General features: G+C 45.6%; 2 protein-coding genes across 2 annotated transcripts in view; one reads left to right on the plus strand and one right to left on the minus strand.

Moving 5' to 3' along the window:
- The window catches only part of ANKRD40 (ankyrin repeat domain 40), a 16,678-nt gene extending 9,627 nt beyond the window's left edge, over positions 1 to 7,051 (plus strand). Inside the window, exons 4-5 of the mRNA XM_043904154.1 lie at positions 3,889 to 4,070; positions 4,672 to 7,051. Coding sequence (XP_043760089.1) covers positions 3,889 to 4,070; positions 4,672 to 4,818 — 329 coding nt within the window. The 3' untranslated portion in view covers positions 4,819 to 7,051. The remainder of the gene's footprint in view (positions 1 to 3,888; positions 4,071 to 4,671) is intronic.
- A 1,462-nt stretch (positions 7,052 to 8,513) lies between these two features.
- ABCC3 (ATP binding cassette subfamily C member 3) overlaps positions 8,514 to 19,745 on the minus strand; it is a 49,362-nt gene continuing 38,130 nt past the window's right edge. The window contains exons 27-31 of the mRNA XM_043904152.1: positions 17,904 to 18,050; positions 17,610 to 17,768; positions 16,880 to 17,046; positions 11,698 to 11,892; positions 8,514 to 9,132 (exon numbers count right to left, since the gene is read on the minus strand). Of these exons, the coding sequence (XP_043760087.1) occupies positions 9,024 to 9,132; positions 11,698 to 11,892; positions 16,880 to 17,046; positions 17,610 to 17,768; positions 17,904 to 18,050 (777 nt within the window). The 3' untranslated portion in view covers positions 8,514 to 9,023. The remainder of the gene's footprint in view (positions 9,133 to 11,697; positions 11,893 to 16,879; positions 17,047 to 17,609; positions 17,769 to 17,903; positions 18,051 to 19,745) is intronic.

Consider the following 19,745-nt stretch of genomic DNA (forward strand, 5'->3'; position numbering starts at 1 on the left):
CTTCTGTGTATTTTTGCCACCTCTTCTTAATCTCTTCTGCCTCTGTTAGGTCCTTACTGTTTCTATCCTTTATTGTGCCCATCTTTGCATTAAATATTCCCTTGGTATCTCTGATTTTCTTGAGGAGATGTCTAGTCTTTCTCATTCTCTTGTTTTCTTCTATTTCTTTGCATTATTCACTTAAGAAGGCTTTCTTATCTCTTCTTGTTATCCTTTGGAACTCTGCATTCAGTTGGGTATATCTTTCCCTTTCTCCTTTGCTTTTCACTTCCCTTTTTTTAATCAACTATTTGTAAGGCCTGCTCAGACAACCACTTTGCCTTCTTGTGTTTTTTTTTTCCTTTGGGATGGTTTTGGTCACTGCCTCTTGTACAGTGTTACCAACCTCCATCCATAGTTCTTCAGGCACTCTATCAGATCTAATCCCTTGAATCTGTTTGTCACTCCTACTGTATAATAAGAGATTTGAGTTAGGTCATACCTGAATGGCCTAGTGGTTTTCCCTACTTAATTTAAGTCTGAATTTTGCATTAAGGAGCTCATGATCTGAGCCACAGTCAGCTCCAGGTCTCAGTTTTGCTGACTGTAGAGAGCTTCTCCATCTTCGGCTGCAATTTTGAGTATAATTACAACCTTACAGAAAAATTACAAGACTAGTAAAAGGAACTCTCTTTAATGAGATTTACAAATTATTTTTTGCCCCTTTACCCAGAACTACTTATGTGTTTTTTTCCCCTAAGAACAAGGATGTGTGCTCAGTTGAGTCTGACACTTTGTGACCCTAGGAACTGAGCCCACCAGACTCCTCTGTCCATGGGATTTTCCAGGCAAGAATATTGGAGTGGGTTGCCATTTCCTACTCCAGCGATCTTCTCGACCCAGGGATTAAACCCAGGTCTCCTGCATCTCCTGCATTGGCAGGCAGATTCTTTACCAATGAGCCACTTGGGAAGCCCCAAGAACAAAATAGTCTCTTACATAATCACAATACAACAGTCAGATTTAGAAAATATAACCTTGATGTAATACTATTCTTTAATCCACAGTCTGTATTTAAATTTTATTAGCCATTTAGCAGTGTCTTTTGTAGCTATTTTTACCCCCTCCACCCCTGCCTGCTGTGTTAGTGTTCGGCTGTCATGTTGGAGTAGTCTCCTTTAATCTGGAGCATTTCCTCAGCCTTTAACTACCTTTTGGCCTTCAGATTTTTGAAGAGTCCAGGCCAGTTCTGTTATAGAGTATGCTTTCATTTTTTCTCCGCTCTGATGAGCAATATTCTCCTATAGAATCTTATATATGATAGACGAAATTAACAACCCATCTCTCACAGTAAAAACTATAGGACATCAATGATATTGAAGCTATGAATATACAGATTATGAAGACTTAAACTTTGACTCCTATATAATTCCAACATCAGAATTAAAACCAGGAGAACTGCGACTACTAGAGGTAGATAACCGAGTTGTTCTACCAATAGAAATAACAATCTGAATATTAGTCTCCTCTGAAGACGTACTGCACTCTTGAGCCGTACCCTCTCTAGGACTAAAAACGGATGCAATCCCAGGCCGCCTGAACCAAACAACTCTTATATCGACTCGACCAGGTCTATATTATGGACAATGCTCTGAAATTTGTGGATCAAATCACAGCTTCATACCCATTGTTCTTGAACTAGTTATAAAGAAGGTCCTTCCCTTCTCTGCCATTTACAGCAGTAGAAAATACATAGATTATTATTTATTGGATGATAATTCATTAGTATCTTTATTTTGATGTTCAAATTATGCCAGACTGATCCAGAGGAAGCCCCTTGAAGCTAGTTCTTGTGTCTCTTGGACATCTTCATTATTCTTAGCTCATTTCCTTACTTTGTGGTGCAGCAGGATGTTTCAGGCTCCCTAGTGCAACTTCCCTGACCCAGCCTTGGAATCACGCATTTCTCCAAGGAGCCCTGGTTTTTCTTGGTGCAGGATGGTATTCAGAAACCAGAATGTGAACACTAGATGTGCTCATTGCTACTAGTGTATCATTTCTTCTAAGCTCATTCAGAGGACAGAATTAGAAAAGAAAGAAAAAAGCAAGCAAACAATAAAGAACAATTGAATAATGAAAGATTCACCAGGAAGATTTATTTATAAACTAAACATTTATGTACATAGTAACATAACTTCAGAGCATTCTGAGTTCTCATTTAATTGTTACAACAGACTTTTGTACATTTTATTTTTATTTACTTATTTTAGCTGTGCCACATGACTTGCAGGTTCTTAGTTCCCCAACCAAGGATTGGCCCTAGGCCTTGGCAGTGAGAGCAACGAGTCCTAACCACTGGGCCACCAGAGAATTCCCATTAGTACATTTTAGAAATGGAGAAAGTTAGACACGAAGAGGTAATTTGTCCAGAGTCACACATCTAGTACAGGATAGATGAGGGATATACCCATTCATACCACAGTCATTCAAGGTTCAAAAGGTCACAAAAAGAGTTGAAAGCAGCTCCCACAATTTATGACAAAAGCAACAAACTCTCCGTTGATATTTTAGATGAAAAGTAGAAAATAAACATATACTTCCTGGATATCAAGCTGCACACTAGCCTGAGAGGATTAGTGAAGTTAAAAGGCAAGCAAACAACCACACATATTTACTTTTTTCTATATTGCTATATCTATTTATAATTTAAAATATTAAAAACTCTAAGTTTGTGGGGGTTTTTTTATATTTATTTTTTTATTTTTTTATTAGTTGGAGGCTAATTACTTCACAACATTTCAGTGGGTTTTGTCATACATTGATATCAATCAGCCATAGATTTACACGTATTCCCCATCCCGATCCCCCCTCCCACCTCCCTCTCCACCCGATTCCTCTGGGTCTTCCCAGTGCACCAGGCCGGAGCACTTGTCTCATGCATCCCACCTGGGCTGGTGATCTGTTTCACCATAGATAGTATACATGCTGTTCTTTTGAAATATCCCACCCTCACATTCTAAGTTTATGTTAATACCTCCAATTCTAGTCAGACACCATAGGGTGTAGTCTAGTGTTACCTTTGTTTTTCCATGTAAGCAGCTCCCTTCTTTCTGCTTTTGAGGACCTGTTACTCTAGGTGCTGCTAACAGTGGCCCAGGGATGCCATGTAAAGAGCAAAGCAGAACTACCAAAAGCACGTATGTGCTTAGCTTGAGCCTTCTTTGCAGCCAGGCTCAGAATTGAAAGGCAGACTGTTTAGATCCCAGATCCACAAATAATGGTCTGTTTACTCCCAAAGCCAAGATTCTTCCCTTATTAAAGTAAGGCATAAAAAAAAATAAATAAATAAATAAATAAATAAAGTAAGGCATTTAAATCATAGTTAGACTTCATTTTTATTAGTAGCTTATCTTTTTGCTCTTGTACTGTGTTTATTGCAAGGATTTTCACGTCTCATAAATATCTTTAGATCCACAATTGTTAAATCTTTGTAGAGTAACTCGTACCATATCTTTCCCATGCCGCCTTTTCTCTTCTCTTCCTCATACCCTGCTTATGTGTAGTTTGATACCCAAACCCATTCTCAAGCCTTTACCTGCTTAGCTCCAGTAGCAGAAGTAAATTATCCTTCTGTACAGTTGGGATGGTTGTCCACTATCTCCTTCTGCTGCCCATTTACTTTATGAACCACAGTGTTAGACATAGGGAGGACAACGCAGGCCGCTGCACCAGCAGAGCCAGAATTGAACGTGAGCAAATGGTACTGATTGTGCTTGGTTTTCTTGTTGGGTGGCATAGGTCTTCAGCATGGGGCATGATTAACAGTAACCATCTTCTGGAAAAGATCTTAAATTGCATCAGCTAACTATGCTAGAATGATTCATTAACATTTCTTCCCCTTTTCCCTAGAGCTGGTACTCAAGGTGAGAATTCAGAACCCATCTCTTAGAGAAAATGATTTCATTGAAATTGAACTGGACCGACAGGAGCTCACCTACCAAGAGCTGCTCAGAGTGAGTTGCTGTGAGCTGGGTGTTAATCCTGATCAAGTGGAGAAGATCAGAAAGTTACCCAATACTCTGGTAAGAAAGGTAAGAAAGGTCTGTTACGTGGTTGATTTTTCCATTTGGAAAATATATACCTTCCTCTTTGGGTATGTGAGTCATAGTTAAAGAAATGAGAAAAGAATAGAAAAAGAGCAAAGGGTGGTCTTCCATTGAGCTTTCTTTCCTCTCCTGGGCCTATAGAGATACTGGCATTTATAAAAGTTGTAGAATACCAGAAAGAATGTTCAGAATTACCGTTCACATGTACCTATTTTTAGTTATTTCTCTGTAGTGATCTGTAAAGATTACCTTAGTGTACTATCGGATGTGCCTTGTGTTTTATAACATAAGAACCAGGCTAAATCACAGGGCACCTCTATTTCGGTACATGTGTGGTCCTCCCAACATCTCTGGGTTCCCTGAATGTCAGGCTTCTGGCTTCTCAGGGCACCTGAGGAAAACACCCCTGCACTGCTTTTCATGGTGTGCTCGTCTGGGAGCGACAGATGCTACTAAGGGCTTCTACATTTTAACCCCGTTCATGCTCCTGGGGACTTGCCTACACTATCACTGGTTTCAACACAGAACACCAAGACCATAGAGACAAGGGGCACCTCTTAATCTAGTTAACCTATTTTTGTTTCAGGACAAAGATGTCGCTCGACTCCAAGATTTTCAAGAGCTGGAACTGGTTTTAATGATAAGTGAAAATAATTTTCTGTTCAGAAATGCTGCATCCACACTGACTGAAAGGCCTTGCTACAATAGGAGAGCTTCAAAACTGACTTACTAATGCAGCAGGAACTTTTATTACTGAGTATTGTGACAGTGTGCATCACCTCTGGGCCAAGGACAAGCCATTGATCTAATGCCTTGGATGCCCAAGGAGGGCCCCTGATGCCACTTCGTAGTATATACTAACATCGTTCTGCCAAGGTAGGAAGTCCCTGACCCCCAAGCAGCGGTGCCACTCTTCCAAGCCTCTTGGTGCACAATAAACCTATTGCTTGAAGCTGTGAACAGCTGAGAAGTGGCCTGGAGAGGCAGACGAGTGTGTTTTCTGTGTATGTAAGAGAGTTGTCTAGGCAGACGCTGAGAGGGAGCGGAGCCTGTTTCCATCCTGTTGACGGTGCACCTGAAGGGCCAGGACGCACTTCTCTCGGTGTTGCGTGTTCACAACTCTCCTGAAGCGTGAACTGACTAGAGAGGAAAACGGGAAAGCCGAGGTACTGGACACAGGAATTGTGGTGTGACTTGTGGCTTTGAAGTTTCACATAACATACTTATAAATGTTACTCAGGTTAAAAGTATTTAAGAATACAGTTACCTAATGTAAATACGCTGTTAACCAAAAGAGCTTCCCTTCCCCCCACATTGTCCATTGTAAACACTCATGACTTTCTGTCTCTAGCCATTGCTTGTAGTCATCTCTGCATTAACTCCCCTTTTTGGTCACTAGAGGGCTCTCTGACGCTTTCTGAAAGAGCAGCGGCTATTTTTCTTTTTTTAAACTGAAGCAGTTCTGTCCTCGCGTGTCTGTTTAATCTCACTGAAAGAGACGAGCACAATCGTTGCTGGTCCGTGTTCTCCACTTTCATTTTCCGCTAGAAATGAGAAGCAATTTTCCGGACAGAATCTGTTGCTATTTTAAAGGTTATTGTGGGAAACCGAACTAAAGGAGTTAGCATCTTTATTTTTGTATCAAAGATAAAGATTATTTTGAAATTATTAAGATTTTTACACAACTCTGAAATCTGTTGCTTTTGTAAACAAGTTGTTTAATCTTAGGGATCCCCCACAACCACCACTAACCTACTTAACAAAGTCAATGTGAGTCTACCAGGCTTTGTTCTGGAAACAAACACCTGATTAAACTCTTGAGCATGGTGTAAGAATTTTTGTAAAGAATGCATTTAAGGGTTCTTTTCCTTCCCTTCACTGTCATTAATGTTAAAAAGAAAAGCCACTGTCTTGTTGAACTAAATAGCTTAACTTTAGAAATAAGAATGAGCACACTTAGATAAACAGGAGAGCAGGGGTTTTGAAGCCAGCTGTTGAAGAGCATCCCTGCTGTCTTAAGAAGCTTTCTCCCCACAGTGCCTATAGTTTCCAAAGAAACTTAACTTCCTAACTGGGTTAATTTTATTGGAACACTACGATTGAGAGAGAAGGTGCAGAAGATGTCAGTGGAAGAGAGTGTTGTGCTAAGATAATGGCCTCCTGCTGCTGCCTAAATGCTGAGCTGAGGTTGAGGTGTTTTCAAGGCCAACTTTGTGACGTGGAGTCACTGTGTTCAGTGACTTAATTGTAATTCACTAATTACTGATGGTGAGTTACTCACTTTGTGCAGTGTTTGTCTAGCAGAGTAAAGGTTACTTATTACTCCCTTTCTCTGAAATACTTTAAAGAAGAAACTTCCCTTGTGTTTCAACCAGGCAGAAGCTAGAAATACTAACCTTTTTTTCCCTATACCTTTGAAAAAAGTTACAATTTACTGATACAATTAAGGCTAGTTTTATCTTGGAACAAATAAATTCAGTATTAATTCATGTGTCTCAATCACTGGGGTTAGTACTCTTCCAGCCATCTAGATCAATTAGAGATTCTCAGAAGCAGTGGAAGTCCCTGGATGGGAGGTGGCCTACAGAGGAGTAGCTTCAGGGCATTTCCTGGGCTTAGAAACAGAGGCTGAGGAAGTCACAAGTGAGAGATGAGCCCTGCACTGCATCTTTCTTATTATGTCCTCTGTGGTCAACTGACTCTTGAGTATGGCAGTGGAATTAGACTGCACAGTTGCTGGTAGGTGAGTTTAAAGTCTTAATCTATGCATTCAGAGAAATATTTTTATATGTTTTGTGTAATTTATAACAAGGATTTTTTTTTAGCTTTGTTAATTGTGAATTCGCCCCGCCTCCTCTACTGCATATTTAAAGCATGTGTTCACACTGTGTGTAAATATTCACTTTGTGCACTGCTGACTGTTCAAGCATAACAAGTATTATTAAAATTAAATATTAACTGACTAAGCCCCTATTCTTTTACTTTGTCCTCCTAAAACAGCTCTGTACTTCTAATCATAGGGTGTTCGAATTGTTGAACAGTTTCAGGGACAAGACCCTCTGGTGGAAGAACAGAAGGAACTGGTCCCCACCTGAGCCTCCTCCATCCTGCTGCCATGGTGGCGCTTAAGTCTGTTAGTGGCACCGGAGACAGATATTTTGTGCAGTGTCTTTCCTCTAAGTTCACAGCAGTCAGTTTCATTTCCCCACAGTAGCTGAGCCCACTAGATGGAGGTCATCCTTATTAACCACATTTTTTGATTATCCTGTTTACTCTATACAACTGAGTCTCTCCTTTGGGCTGTCAGCACCTGTCAGGGTCTCAGTGAGCTCAGAGGCAAACTCTAAGACAGGAGAGGAAATACAGCCTTACACTTTCAGATCTTTAGCTGAGAATGATGCCAAATGAATCTGCATTTCTGTTGGTTTGGGGCAGCTAGAGCCTCACAAAGCATACGTCATGCCAAATTGGCCTGATAAATCAGGAAGCATAGCAGAGACCTTTTCTTAGCTCCAAGGAGAAGCAGAATAATTTGGGCCTTGGTGCTTTTATACTTGCTTTATCACAAGGATGGAAGTCTTCCTCTGTACACTCATAAACATCCTGGGCAGAAACGGCCAGTCCCAAAAATGTGATTAGCCTTTAACAAATAGTCCTGCAGCACAGGCTGGCCCAACGCATATAGAAAAATCAGATCAAAGGAGCCATCTCCACACCTCCTGCAAACCATTTAAGATGGAGGGGAAAAAAAACATCATCCATAACCAGTCACATTATACCAAGAATAAAGGTTGGAGAAATGAAAGAGGAGACCAGAAAACTTGAAGGCCGTGTACCAGGTAAATTCTGACCTGCAGAAAAATAAACATTTCATTGGCTTGTTCAAAAAAGCAAGTTCCCCCTCATCTCATTTACCAGCCTGGGACGTTTAAAACGGGGGGTAGGCCCTGGGCTGCTCTGTGCTCCCGCAGTCAGCTTTAGCCAGAGTGAGGAAGATGAATGACTTGGAGACCTCATGGGTTATGGGGACCTGTCTGGAACAGAATGCTAAAGGGGCAAGGAAATAAAGGGCCATGCACTTCTCATCCCCTAGAGAAGCAGGCATAGTGGTCTGAGGGATGACATAAATGTGGAGGTGTTCACAGCAGCTTTCTCAAGAGGCCTCAGGTCAGCTATCAGGGGCTTTATTTCTCACCTTTTTACAGCCTCTGCACAGCAGAACAGGAACTACTGGCAATTACCCAGTGAGTTTTGGCTGTGAAGACAATATTTCCAGCCAAAAGCTCTTGGGTCTGAAGTTTTCAGATAATTCCAGCCATGTAGATGTATATAAAGGCTACCTCTGCATCTCCCTCCTTCTCCACCTCCTCTAAAGGTCCTAGCCCCTAGACCTTGTGAACAGAGAGAAAGGCTACATTGGAGTGTATGTACTGTTAACACATAGCTTTATTTCATCAGTACTCCATTTTTAATGGATTCAGGCCAGGACCCCAGAGTATTGGACTCAGTTCCTAGGGATGGCCTGACCTGGCAGTCTTCTGTTTGTGGAGGAGAAAGCTTTATTTAAAAAAGACAAAAAACAAAAAAACCACTTCAGATTAGAAAATATGAAAAATCATGGGGGTAGGGAGGTCATCCCTTGAAATGATTATAAGCAGTACAGTGTGGAAATAATGCCATGTTGGGAATCGGGAGACTCGGGGACTAGTCTGGGCTCTGCCTCATATTAGCAATGACCTTGGGCATGTCACTCACCTCTGGGCCCTCACTTCCCCTGAAGCATTTAGCATGGTCATCCTACAAGGCACCTGGCAGGGACAAAAACCTAACAAATGTCCCCAACGTTTGCCATCAAGTCCATTCTGTAGACATATTTGGTGTCCTTTCCATTCGTGATGAAAACTAAGAATGTCCAGGAAGAAAGACCAGGAATATATTTTAGGCAAGTCCAGCATCTCTGGCCATCCCATAGAAGATGCCTCTGGCTGCAATGAGGTTGGTTGGAGAATCAAATTCAGCTATCGTCCCTTTGTCCAGGACCAGGACCCTAGCCAAAGAAAAGAAGTGATCAGGTCTCCATCAGCCCAGATGGTCCAACCCTGCCCTTCTGAGTACAGCTTGGACCCCTCAGTGACATGCCAACCCTTCCACTTCAGTTAACCCACCCAACACAAGCACTGTGCCACATGTGCACACTTGCAAGACTGGTTATTTTAGCCACTCCATTTGCTGTTCTGGCAGATGAGGCAGTTTTCGGGATCAAACACAAGGTCCTATTCATTTCTGCTAGCCAGGGCTCTGAACACCTTCCTTAATGAGCCCTTCCCCTCACCAGGGTCACAGGACTGTGCGCAGGGAGCCACGGGCCTGAATGCATCCATCTGCTTTGTGCCAACTCACAAAGGCACACGGCGGGAAACGGCTGCAGTGAGGCCCGACACTGGAATCTGGCTACAAACCTGGCTGTGGTTGATGGGTGGGTCTCCCCCCGCCCACACATACATAGGCAAGCCAGGGCTTGGGCTTAGAATCTCTTGCCAACTATACACAAAGTGCACCTAGCGCAGAGCTGACAAGCTGGCTCCCAGGATGAGGTGGCAGCAGAAAGGGCTCCCCCAAGTCCTAGGAGATGCTCCCCAGTAGGAGGGCCTGGACTGCATGTGCTCATTTACCCACCTGTGGGGCTCCTGGAAGAGCCCTTTGGGAAGAGGTGTGTCTGTGAACATCACTGTCTAGCCACTGTCCAAACTGAAGTCTAGGAGACGGCCCCCTTCAGTGGCTTCCCTTCGCTCTTGGGGTAAGGACTAAACGCTGTCCCATGGTCCTCAAAGTGCAGCAAAGTGAGGCCTATCTTTCTTCCCCTCCTCTTGATTCTACTGCCCTGTCTACTTTCCCACTCATGTGCCCTCTTACCTCCGGGCCTTTGCATGTGCCTTCTGAAATTTCCAGCTCCCTCCCTATCACATCTCCTTGCCACCTAACTTTTACTCATCCTTTAGGGCTTGGCTGGTGCCCTTAAGGACGAGAATTCAAGCCTGAGCCTGGCTTAGAATCTCTTGCCAACTAAACACAGGGTGCACCTAGTGCAGGGCCAACAAGCTGGCTCCAAGGGTGAGGCGGGAGCAGAATTCTAAGCCCAGGCCCTTGGCTCCTTTGCTGCCTGTATGGATTGGCTTCTCTGCCTACATACGTGGACACTTGCTTCCTTCCTGCAGGCTCTAGTTACAGTTCAGTAGTGTGATTATTTCATTAATTTCTGCCTGATCCACTCAAATGACTGAACTCCCAACCCGCAAGGTCAATTTGAGTTTTTGCCCCTCAGGGCTGCTGGTGAAATCCATTTTCAGTTAGGCCTGGGAAGAGATCCTGTCGGTCTGGCCCTTTCCCTTGGGTGGACCCAGGGCTCAAGCCTTCCTACCCACCCTTCTCCCAGTGGGTCTTGAATAGGTGTGGAGAGTGGGGATATGGTGGGGATGGAACAGTAGCATCAGGCATTCTCAGCTTCGTTTCTGAGCCCCTGAGACCTGTGTAGGGACACTTTTGAGAGAGGGACAAGGTCTGCCCATTGCCCTGTGTGTGTGTGTGTTTCCCCACCTCCCCACACCCTGCAGGTGTTTGTTTTGTGAATGAAACCTTGTTGAGGTACTCCCACCGTACACCTCAGCATAGATTCTTTGCAGCCTCCTGCCTCTTCCTCACTCTGAGCTCCTGTGTCTCCCAGGGAGACAAGGGTTTTCCAAGGGAGCTAGCCTGGCAGTCCAGTACCAGCTCATTTCCATCAGGCTTCTGAGTCACCCAACCCCTACTCTGTCCTCCAGCACCACACCTTGACACATTAGGCACAATGAGAGAACAGGTCACATTTTTTCCTTTTGGCTGAATGAGCTGATTCCCCAAGGAAGCTGTAAGATACCAAGAGCAAGGCTTCTTCCCTAATTCTTTGAGAAGCTGATTCTAGGGAGAATTACAACAAGGGGTTAGGGAGGAAATCAACATATTCTAGGATCACCTGCACTTTTAATACTTTATTTCATTGATTACTTACAACAACCTCGAGAGACAGAGTTTCAGGAAGGTTTTGCAAATTGCCCGAGGTCACACAGCAGCAGAGCCAGGCTTGGGACTCAGCCCTCTGCTTTCCCACAACAAAGCATCTATTCTGCATGATGGTGTGTCTGGCTTACCAAGGCAGGGACCCAAGCATCATACACCTTTCCTCAGTGGCTTCCTGGTCTATATGCCCAGAGGGTGGGAATGAGGAGCAAATGAAGCCATGGGCAAGGTGCTCAGGAAGTGACAGGATTTGGCATGAAGGATCCAGTTCCCCTCATCTCAGCATTAAGGGCTGGGGTGGGGGAGTGAACCGAGCCTCAGGAGCCCCAACATGCCCATTCCCAACATTTTGGCAACTCCAAAGTGTCCCTTGTGTCTCCGAAACCATCACTGTGCACCCAGTGCCCAGGTAACCCATGCTGTTATCCCCCTTCCATACCGCAGATATCCCATAAGGCTCCCATATCCCCACATCCAGATAAACTTGATCTGCCTGTCCCTCCGCCATGGCCCAGGAGACCCAGCCAGGCCCCTCCCTGCTTGGGTTCCAGTGCCCTACCTGGTGTAGTCCATGATGGTGTTCAGCCTGTGTGCGATGGTTAGCACCGTGCAGGTCTCAAACTGGGTGCGGATGGTGGCCTGGATGAGGTCGTCCGTCTCCAGGTCGATGGCGGCTGTGGCCTCATCTAAAACCAGGATTCGAGTCTTGCGAAGTAGGGCTCTGGCCAGGCACACGAGCTGCCGCTGGCCCACACTGGGAATAGGGAAAACAGGGAAGACTCCGGCTGGGTGCCCCCAACCTGCCCTCCAGGCTTTACTCCCCAAGCTGTTTCTGTCTCCACTCCTTTTCATTAGCCTAGGGCTGGCTCTCTGTCTAACCTCTCCCATTTCTGCCTTAGCCCAGTACTCCTGGAACACAGAGTTGAGGTCTGGACACCACTGGGGTGATGAGGGGCCTTGAGGTAGAGCCAGCACTTAACACTGAAATCCCCAGTTTCTCTCTGGCACCCCTGGCTTCCTCTTTCTGAGCTTTCTTCCCTGTTCTCACTCTTCAGCTATGTCACCGAGTTTCTCTGTTTCACTCTGTTAGTCATTTACACCTTAGTGATAACACACTTAAATGACTCCTCCTGGATATTTGCATGCATCATGCTATCTTGCTGAGCCTGCTATCACATAATTCAGCCATCTCCTGCCCCCACAGGGAATACAGATCAGGGCTCTATTGTGGGAACTCCGAAGGGGCAGGGCAGAGGAGGATCTGGGGGGGTCCCCATGTCTGGTCTCTGCAGAGGTGGAGGAGGGGTGGAATGCATACCTTCAACCCCTGCCTTGGAAGCCAGAGCTAATGAACAAAGCAAGGCTGTGTTCCCAACCACAGAGGCTACAGCACCCCCACACCCAAGGACAAATACCTCAGCCCTTCCCAAAGGGGTGAGTCACTCCAGCCCGAGTGAAGACCAGGCTCTCTTTCAGCCCGTTCCCGCAACTAATGAAGGTTTTGGCAGCAGAATGAGCTGCCAGATAGAACTCAGGGCTGATTTATGGTGGGACTGGCACAGGATACAGGTTATACTTAAAGTGACTACAAGCTCAGGGAGGGAGGAGGGGAGTGGATTTCTGTCTCAGGTCCTGGCTGATGCGGGGATGGAGGGGAAGATCTGGTGAGAGGTGCTGATGGCAAGCAGGGATGGGAGAATGGGCCAAAAAACAGCTATGGGGCATAGGGTCTGGTAGCCTAGGCTTGTCTGCCAGCTACTCTCAACGTGGTTGTGTAAGTGAGATCCAGGGACTGGCCACATTCATTCTTACAGGTCTGACGGTGGAGGCAGGGGAATCCCACCAGTGGCTATGATGCAGCAAGGAAAGGCTTGGGGCAAAAACTCCCACTTCCCTGAGTCCTTGCCCCACCCCTTACTAGCTAAGTGGCTTTGGGCAAATAATTTTATACTTTGGAGCCTCATTTCTAGCCCACAGGACTGCAGTAAAGATTAAAGGAGACAGTGGAGGCCAAAGTGCCTTGAACACTACTAAATTTTTCCAGTATTCATGTATGGATGTAAGAGTTGGACTATAAAGAAAGCTGAGCGCCGAAGAATTGATCCTTTTGAACTGTGGTGTTGGAAAAGACTCTTGAGAGTCCCTTGGACTGAAAGGAGATCCAAACAGTCCACCCTAAAGGAAATTAGTCCTGAATGTTCATTGGAAGGACTGATGTTGAAGCTGAAACTCCAATACTTTGGCCACCTGATGTGAAGAGCTGACTCATTTAAAAAGACCCTGATGCTGGGAAAGATTAAAGGCAGGAGGAGAAGGGGATGGCAGAGGATGAGATGGTTGGGTGGCTCAATGGACATGAGTTTTAGTAAACTTTGGAGCTGGTGACGGACAGGGAGGCCTGGCGTGCTGCAGTCCATGGGGTTGCAAAGAGTCAGACACGACTGAGCAATTGAACTGAACTGAACTGAAATGTACAAGTTTTTGTTTTTGTTTTGTCTGGAGACAGTCCAGTCTGTAGGTATGGACTGAGTAGAATAATAAGGATAGCTAAATTTCTCAGGAGTATAATCTGGACTAAATGCTTTCCATTTCATCACAAAACCCATAAAACTGCCCTGTCCAAATGATAGCCACTAGCCACACATGACTGTGGAGTACCTGAAATGTGGCAAATCTGAACTGAGATGTGCTGTAAGTATAAAAATACACATAGGGTAAGCCAGAAATATAAAGAACATTACAGCATACTAACACATATATATGGAATTTAGAAAGATGGTAACGATAACCCTATATGCAAAACAGAAAAAGAGACACAGAAGTACAGAACAGACTTTTGAACTCTGTGGGAGATGGTGAGGGTGGGATGTTTCGAAAGAACAGCATGTATATTATCTATGGTGAAACAGGTCACCAGCCCAGGTGAGATGCATGAGACAAGTGCTCGGGCCTGGTGCACTGGGAAGACCCAGAGGAATCGGGTGGAGAGGGAGGTGGGAGGGGGGATCGGGATGGGGAATACGTGTAAATCTATGGCTGATTCATATCAATGTATGACAAAACCCACTGAAAAAAATAAATAAATAAATAAAGGAGAAATTGGAGGAAAAAAAAATACACATAGGATTTTATACTTAATATGAAAAAATGCAAGATATCTGTAATAGTTTTTGTATCAATTACATGTTGAAGTGATAATATTTTAGATATACTGGGCTAAATAAAATACATAATTCCAAAATTTATTTCATCTGTTTCTTTTTTCAATGTGGCTATTAGGCAGCATGGTGCTAAAAGGAATGGAACTGTTATTATCCCACACTCCTTTTAGAGTTAAGAAAAAGAAGGCACAGAGAGGTTAAGCAACTTGCCCCAGATCACACAGCTAACACAGGTACATCTATCTCAAGCTTTTAGACTCATTAAGAAGTGACTCTGACTTTCTCTGATATATGACCCAGTCAGTGGCTGGGGATATAAAATCTGGGGCTATAAGGAAGCAAAGAAAGGCCTGGAGAGCTCACTTTGTCCGCTTCTAAACCAGAGACAAAATTGCATCCAACTCAGAAAAAATAAAAGACTTCTCTAAAGTTCTGTATGTTTCCTCTGTCTTCTCAATAGGTTCGGTCCACAACCGCCTCATCAGGCGAAGCACAGCATTGACAACCTCACAAGAGAAGACTGACTGGGGCCTTGGAATCTCCCAGACCTAACTGAAATCCCAGGCATGCCTTCTCCCAGCTATGTTCCTTTGGCCCTAGTTCAGTTTCTCTGGGGCTTATGTGAGGAGTCAGTGAGAAACCTGGCACGCAGAATATGCTCAATACAATAGAGTGCCCCCTGAGTTCAAATCACCGGGCCATTCAAATATGACCTAAGTCAAATCCCTTATAATTATACAGTGGGAGTGGCAAATAGAGTCAAGGGATTAGATCTGGTAGACAGAATGTCTGAAGAACTATGGACAGAAGTTAGTAACATTGTACAGGAGGCAATGACCAAAACCATCCCCAAGAAAAAGAAACACAAAAAAGGCAAAGTGGTTGTCTGAGGAGGCTGTACAAATAGCTGAGAAAAGAAGTGAAAGGCGAAGGAGAAAGGGAAAGATACACTCTTTCTCACTCACCTAGAGCCAGACATCCTGGAGTGTGAAGTCAAGTGGGCCTTAGGAAGCATTACTACAAACAAAGCTAGTGGAGGTGATGGAATTCCAGCTGAGCTATTTCAAATCCTAAAAGATGATGCTGTGGAAGTGCTGCACTCAACATGCTAGCAAATTTGGAAAACTCATCAGTGGCCACAGGACTGGAAAAGGTGTTTTCATTCCAATCCCAAAGAAGGGCAATACCAAAGAATGTTCAAACTATGGTACAGTTGCACTCATTTCACATGCTCGCAAGGTAATGCTCACAATCCTTCAAGCTAGGCTTCAACAGTATATGAACTGAGAAATTCCAGACGTACAAGCTGGATTTAGAAAAGGCAGAGGAACCAGAGATCAAATTGCCAACATTGGTTGGGTCATAGAAAATGCAAGGGAATTCCAAAAAAAAATCTACTTCTGCTTCAACGACTATGGTAAAGCCTTTAACTGTGTGGATCACAACAAACTGGAAAATTCTGAAAGAGATGGGAATACCAGACCACCTTACCTGTCTCTTGAGAAACCTGTATGCAGGAAAAGAAGCAACAGAACCAGTCATGGAACAATGGACTGGTTCCAAATTGGGAAAGTAGTACATCAAGGCTCTTGTTGTCACCCTGCTTATTTAACTTATACGTAGAGTACATCATGCAAAATGCTGGGCTGCATAACTCACAAGCTGGAATCAAGATTGCCGGGAGAAATAACAACAACCTCAGATAGGCATGTGATACCAGTCTAATGGCATAAAGTGAAGAGGAACTAAAGAGCCTCTTGTTGAAGGTGAAAGAGGGGAATGAAAAGGCTGGCTTAAATTCAGCATTCAAAAAATGAAGATCATAGCATCCAGTTCCATCACTTCATGGAAGATAGATGGGAAAAAATGGAAATAGTAGCAGATTTTATTTTCTTGGGCTCCAAAATCACTGTAGACAGTGACTGCAGCCATGAAATTAAAAGATGCTTGTTCTTTGGAAGAAAAACTATGACAAACCTAGACAGCATATTAAAAAGCAGAGATATCACTTTGCTGACAAAGGTCCATATAATCAAAGCTATGGTTTTTCCAGTAGTCATATACAGATGTGAGAGTTGGACCCTAGATAAGGGTGAGTGCCGAAGAATTGATACTTTGGAATCCTGGTGCTGGAGAAGACTCTTGAGTCCTTTGGACAGCAAGCAGACCAAACCAGTTAATCCTAAAGGAAATCAACCCTTAATAGTCACTGGAAGGACTGGTGGTGAAGCTGAAGCTCTAATACTTTGGCCACCTGATATGAAAAGCCAACTCACTGGAAAAGACCCTGATGCTGGGAAAGATTGAGGGCAGGAGGAGAAGTGGGTGACAGAGGATGAGATGGTTGGATGGCATCACTGACTCAATGGACATGAATTTGAGCAAACTCTGGGAGATAGTGAAGGACAGGGAAGCCTTGCGTGCTGCAGTCCATGGGGTTGCAGAGTTGGACACAATTTAGTGACTGAACAACAAGATGTTAGTGGGAGGGCAGGAGAGAGCTGGCCTGGGTGTCATTTGATGCTAGATCCTCTAGTGCAGCAGAGTGCTATTCCTGACCCACCCACTCCCAGCTGTTACCTGAGATTCTCTCCACCCTCGGAGCACTGGAATTCCAGGCCTGCGGGCTGGGAGCTCACAAATGTGTGCAGGTGGGACAACTCCAAAGCTTGCCACATGTCTTCCTCTGAATAACAGCCAAAGGGGTCCAGGTTCATGCGCAGGGTCCCCGAGAACAAGATGGGGTCCTGGGGACAAAGCAAGTTCTCAGAGGGAGGCAGCTCAGGCCCCATAGGGAGCCATGGGCCCTGAGGCCAGGCAACAAGAAAGGGATTGAGATGGCAGCATTTCTACTGTGTCCCCAACCCTCCAGGAGGTAGGCAATGGCCAAGGAGATAGAAAAATGCCTGTGGGGACGTGATAAACCTCAGCTTTGCCAACCCAAAGTCCCCTGCTAAAGTAGAAACCTTGAGCCGCTAATCTGACTCCAAAGTGTCCAGTCAGCAGAAAAATACTCCAGAGAAGCCAGGAAAAGTGAAACGTAATTCAGAGCTGTGAAACCAGGACAGCAGAATAGAACACCTCTGGCGTGGGCCATATGGAAGAGTCTGTGGTTCTGTTGGTCTAGGAGGTCAGAGGACAGGGTGATATTGAGGAGGATACATCTGTCCCTTCCAGACCCATGACAGGTGGTCGCTCTGTGGCTCTGCTCCTGCTGTCCTGCTCCCCAGCTTCTCAGATAGAGGTTCCAGTCTTGGGGCCTGCCCCCAGGGTCACTGGTCAGTGTGGCCAGACAAAGCCAGGCCGGTACCTGGGGGATGATGGTCAGCTTAGAACGCAGGTCATGGAGCCCGATGTCGGCTACATTGAGGCCATCGATGTAGATTTCGCCCTCAGCCGCCTCCAGGATGCGGAACAGGCAGAGAGTCATGGACGATTTGCCAGCCCCAGTGCGGCCCACGATCCCCACCTGGAGGGGGTAGAGGCTGGGGAGTTGGTGGGTCTGTCTCCGGGACTCCCTTGGGAGGCTAAGCAGACCTCTAGGCTGGGTACCTGCCATCCCACAGACCCACATCCCCCAGGCACAAACCCGCCCCACACGCACCTTCTCGCCACCATGCACTCGCAGACTCAGGTCCTTCAACACCAGCTCCAGGCCCGGCCGGTAGCGCACGGAATAATTTCGGAACTCCACCTCACCCTTCAGTGGCCAGCCTGCTGGCGGGCGGCTGCCCTCCACCACCCAGGGGGCCTGGCCACCAGGGGAAGACAGGTTCTGCATCAGGGGGACATCTCTTCCCCAGCCCAGCCCCTTGCATCTTCAGTCTGCCTCTCTTCCCAGGCCCCTGCCACCCTCACCCACCAGGGACCCTGGCGGGGAGCCCCTGGCGCTTGAGTGGCCCAACCTTGTGGTTCAATGACTCTATCCATCTGACATTATTCCCCACAGAACTTTGCCCTCCTCTACTCCCCTCATGCCCAAGATCCCTAAGTAGCCCCTTCCACCTGCCCCCACTCCCCCTTTCACCATTCTTTACTATTGAGTGGCTACTCCATGACAGGTATTGGGGAGCAATGGTAAACTAGACAAAGTCCTTGTCCCTGTGAGGCTTACATCCTAATCTAAGGAGGCATACAATTAACAAATAAGTAAGTCTATATAATGTCAGATGGTGATGAGTATGGTGAAGTGCCTGGTGTTGCTGTTCTGTACAGGGTGGTCAGGGAAGGCTTCCTGGAGGAGGTGATATTTAAATAAAGACCTGAAGGAAGTAACGGAACAAGACAAGTAGATATCTGGGGGAAGGGCATGCCAGGAGAGGAGACAGCAAGGACAAATACCTCCAGGTGTGCTCTGGAGCACAGTGACAGAGGTGAGAGGTAGGAGACAGGTAGTGGAAGACCCCACCATGCAGGGCTTTGCAGGGCAGTTTAAGGACTGTTTTATTGTTTTGTTTTGTTTTTTTTACCTTGAGTAAGATGTAGGGCCATACACAGAAGAATAATGTGATTTGGTATGTTTTTAAGGGATCTCTCTGCTGCTATTTGGGGAGGCAGAGGGTAGGATGTTTTGAAATGGGGGAGTCAGAGTGTCAGCAATCAAAAAACAAAGCAGCCAGTACAGATAAACTGCTCTCTTGCTGCTGCTGTTGCTAAGTCACTTTAGTTGTGTCTGACTCTGTGCAAACCCATAGACGGCAGCCCACCAGGCTCCCCCGTCCCTGGGATTCTCCAGGCAAGAACACTGGAGTGGGTTGCCATTTCCTTCTCCAATGCATGAAAGTGAAAAGTGAAAGTGAAATCGCTCAGTCGTGTCTGACTCTTTGAGACCCCATGGACTGTAGCCTACCAGGCTCCTCTGTCCATGGGATTTTCCAGGCAAGAGTACTGGAGTGGGTTGCCATGCTCTCTTGAGGAGGTATCAAAACAATGGGTAGCAGGATTAGGGGCAGAATATTTGAGGCTGTGGCTAAAGGATCATGTATGTAGACAGGGGAAATTGAAGAGAGAGAATTTGAAGATCCCAGAGAATGGGGGGAGGAGGGGGTGACAAGAGAAGCCTGGGGAAGACAGGGACAGATGGGGGCCCCAGGGACAGGAGAGGCCAGGTTGGGAGGAACAGATGGGGTGGGGGCTCAATGGGGGCTGAAAGGGCAGGAACTCAGGTCACAGAAACCATGAAGTGCCTTCAAGAAGCAGCGAGGGGTATTTTGTCCAAGTAATGCTAAGAGGCTGAACTAGAGAACAGCAAAGTGTCCCTACCTCTAGAACCAAGGAAGTCACTGCTGAGTGCATCCAGTGGAGTGACAGGGCCAGAAACCAGGCTGCAGCAGGCAGACAAGCTACCGGGTGATGAGGCAGGGGGAGAGCACCTATTTTAAAGCCAGTTTCATGACAAAGGAGAGCAGAGAAATGGGATACATGATACACAGGAAAGGGAGGGTTG

The sequence above is a fragment of the Cervus elaphus genome, chromosome 5 (genome assembly GCF_910594005.1).
Source record: "Cervus elaphus chromosome 5, mCerEla1.1, whole genome shotgun sequence".
In the NCBI taxonomy this organism is placed as follows: domain Eukaryota; kingdom Metazoa; phylum Chordata; class Mammalia; order Artiodactyla; family Cervidae; genus Cervus; species Cervus elaphus.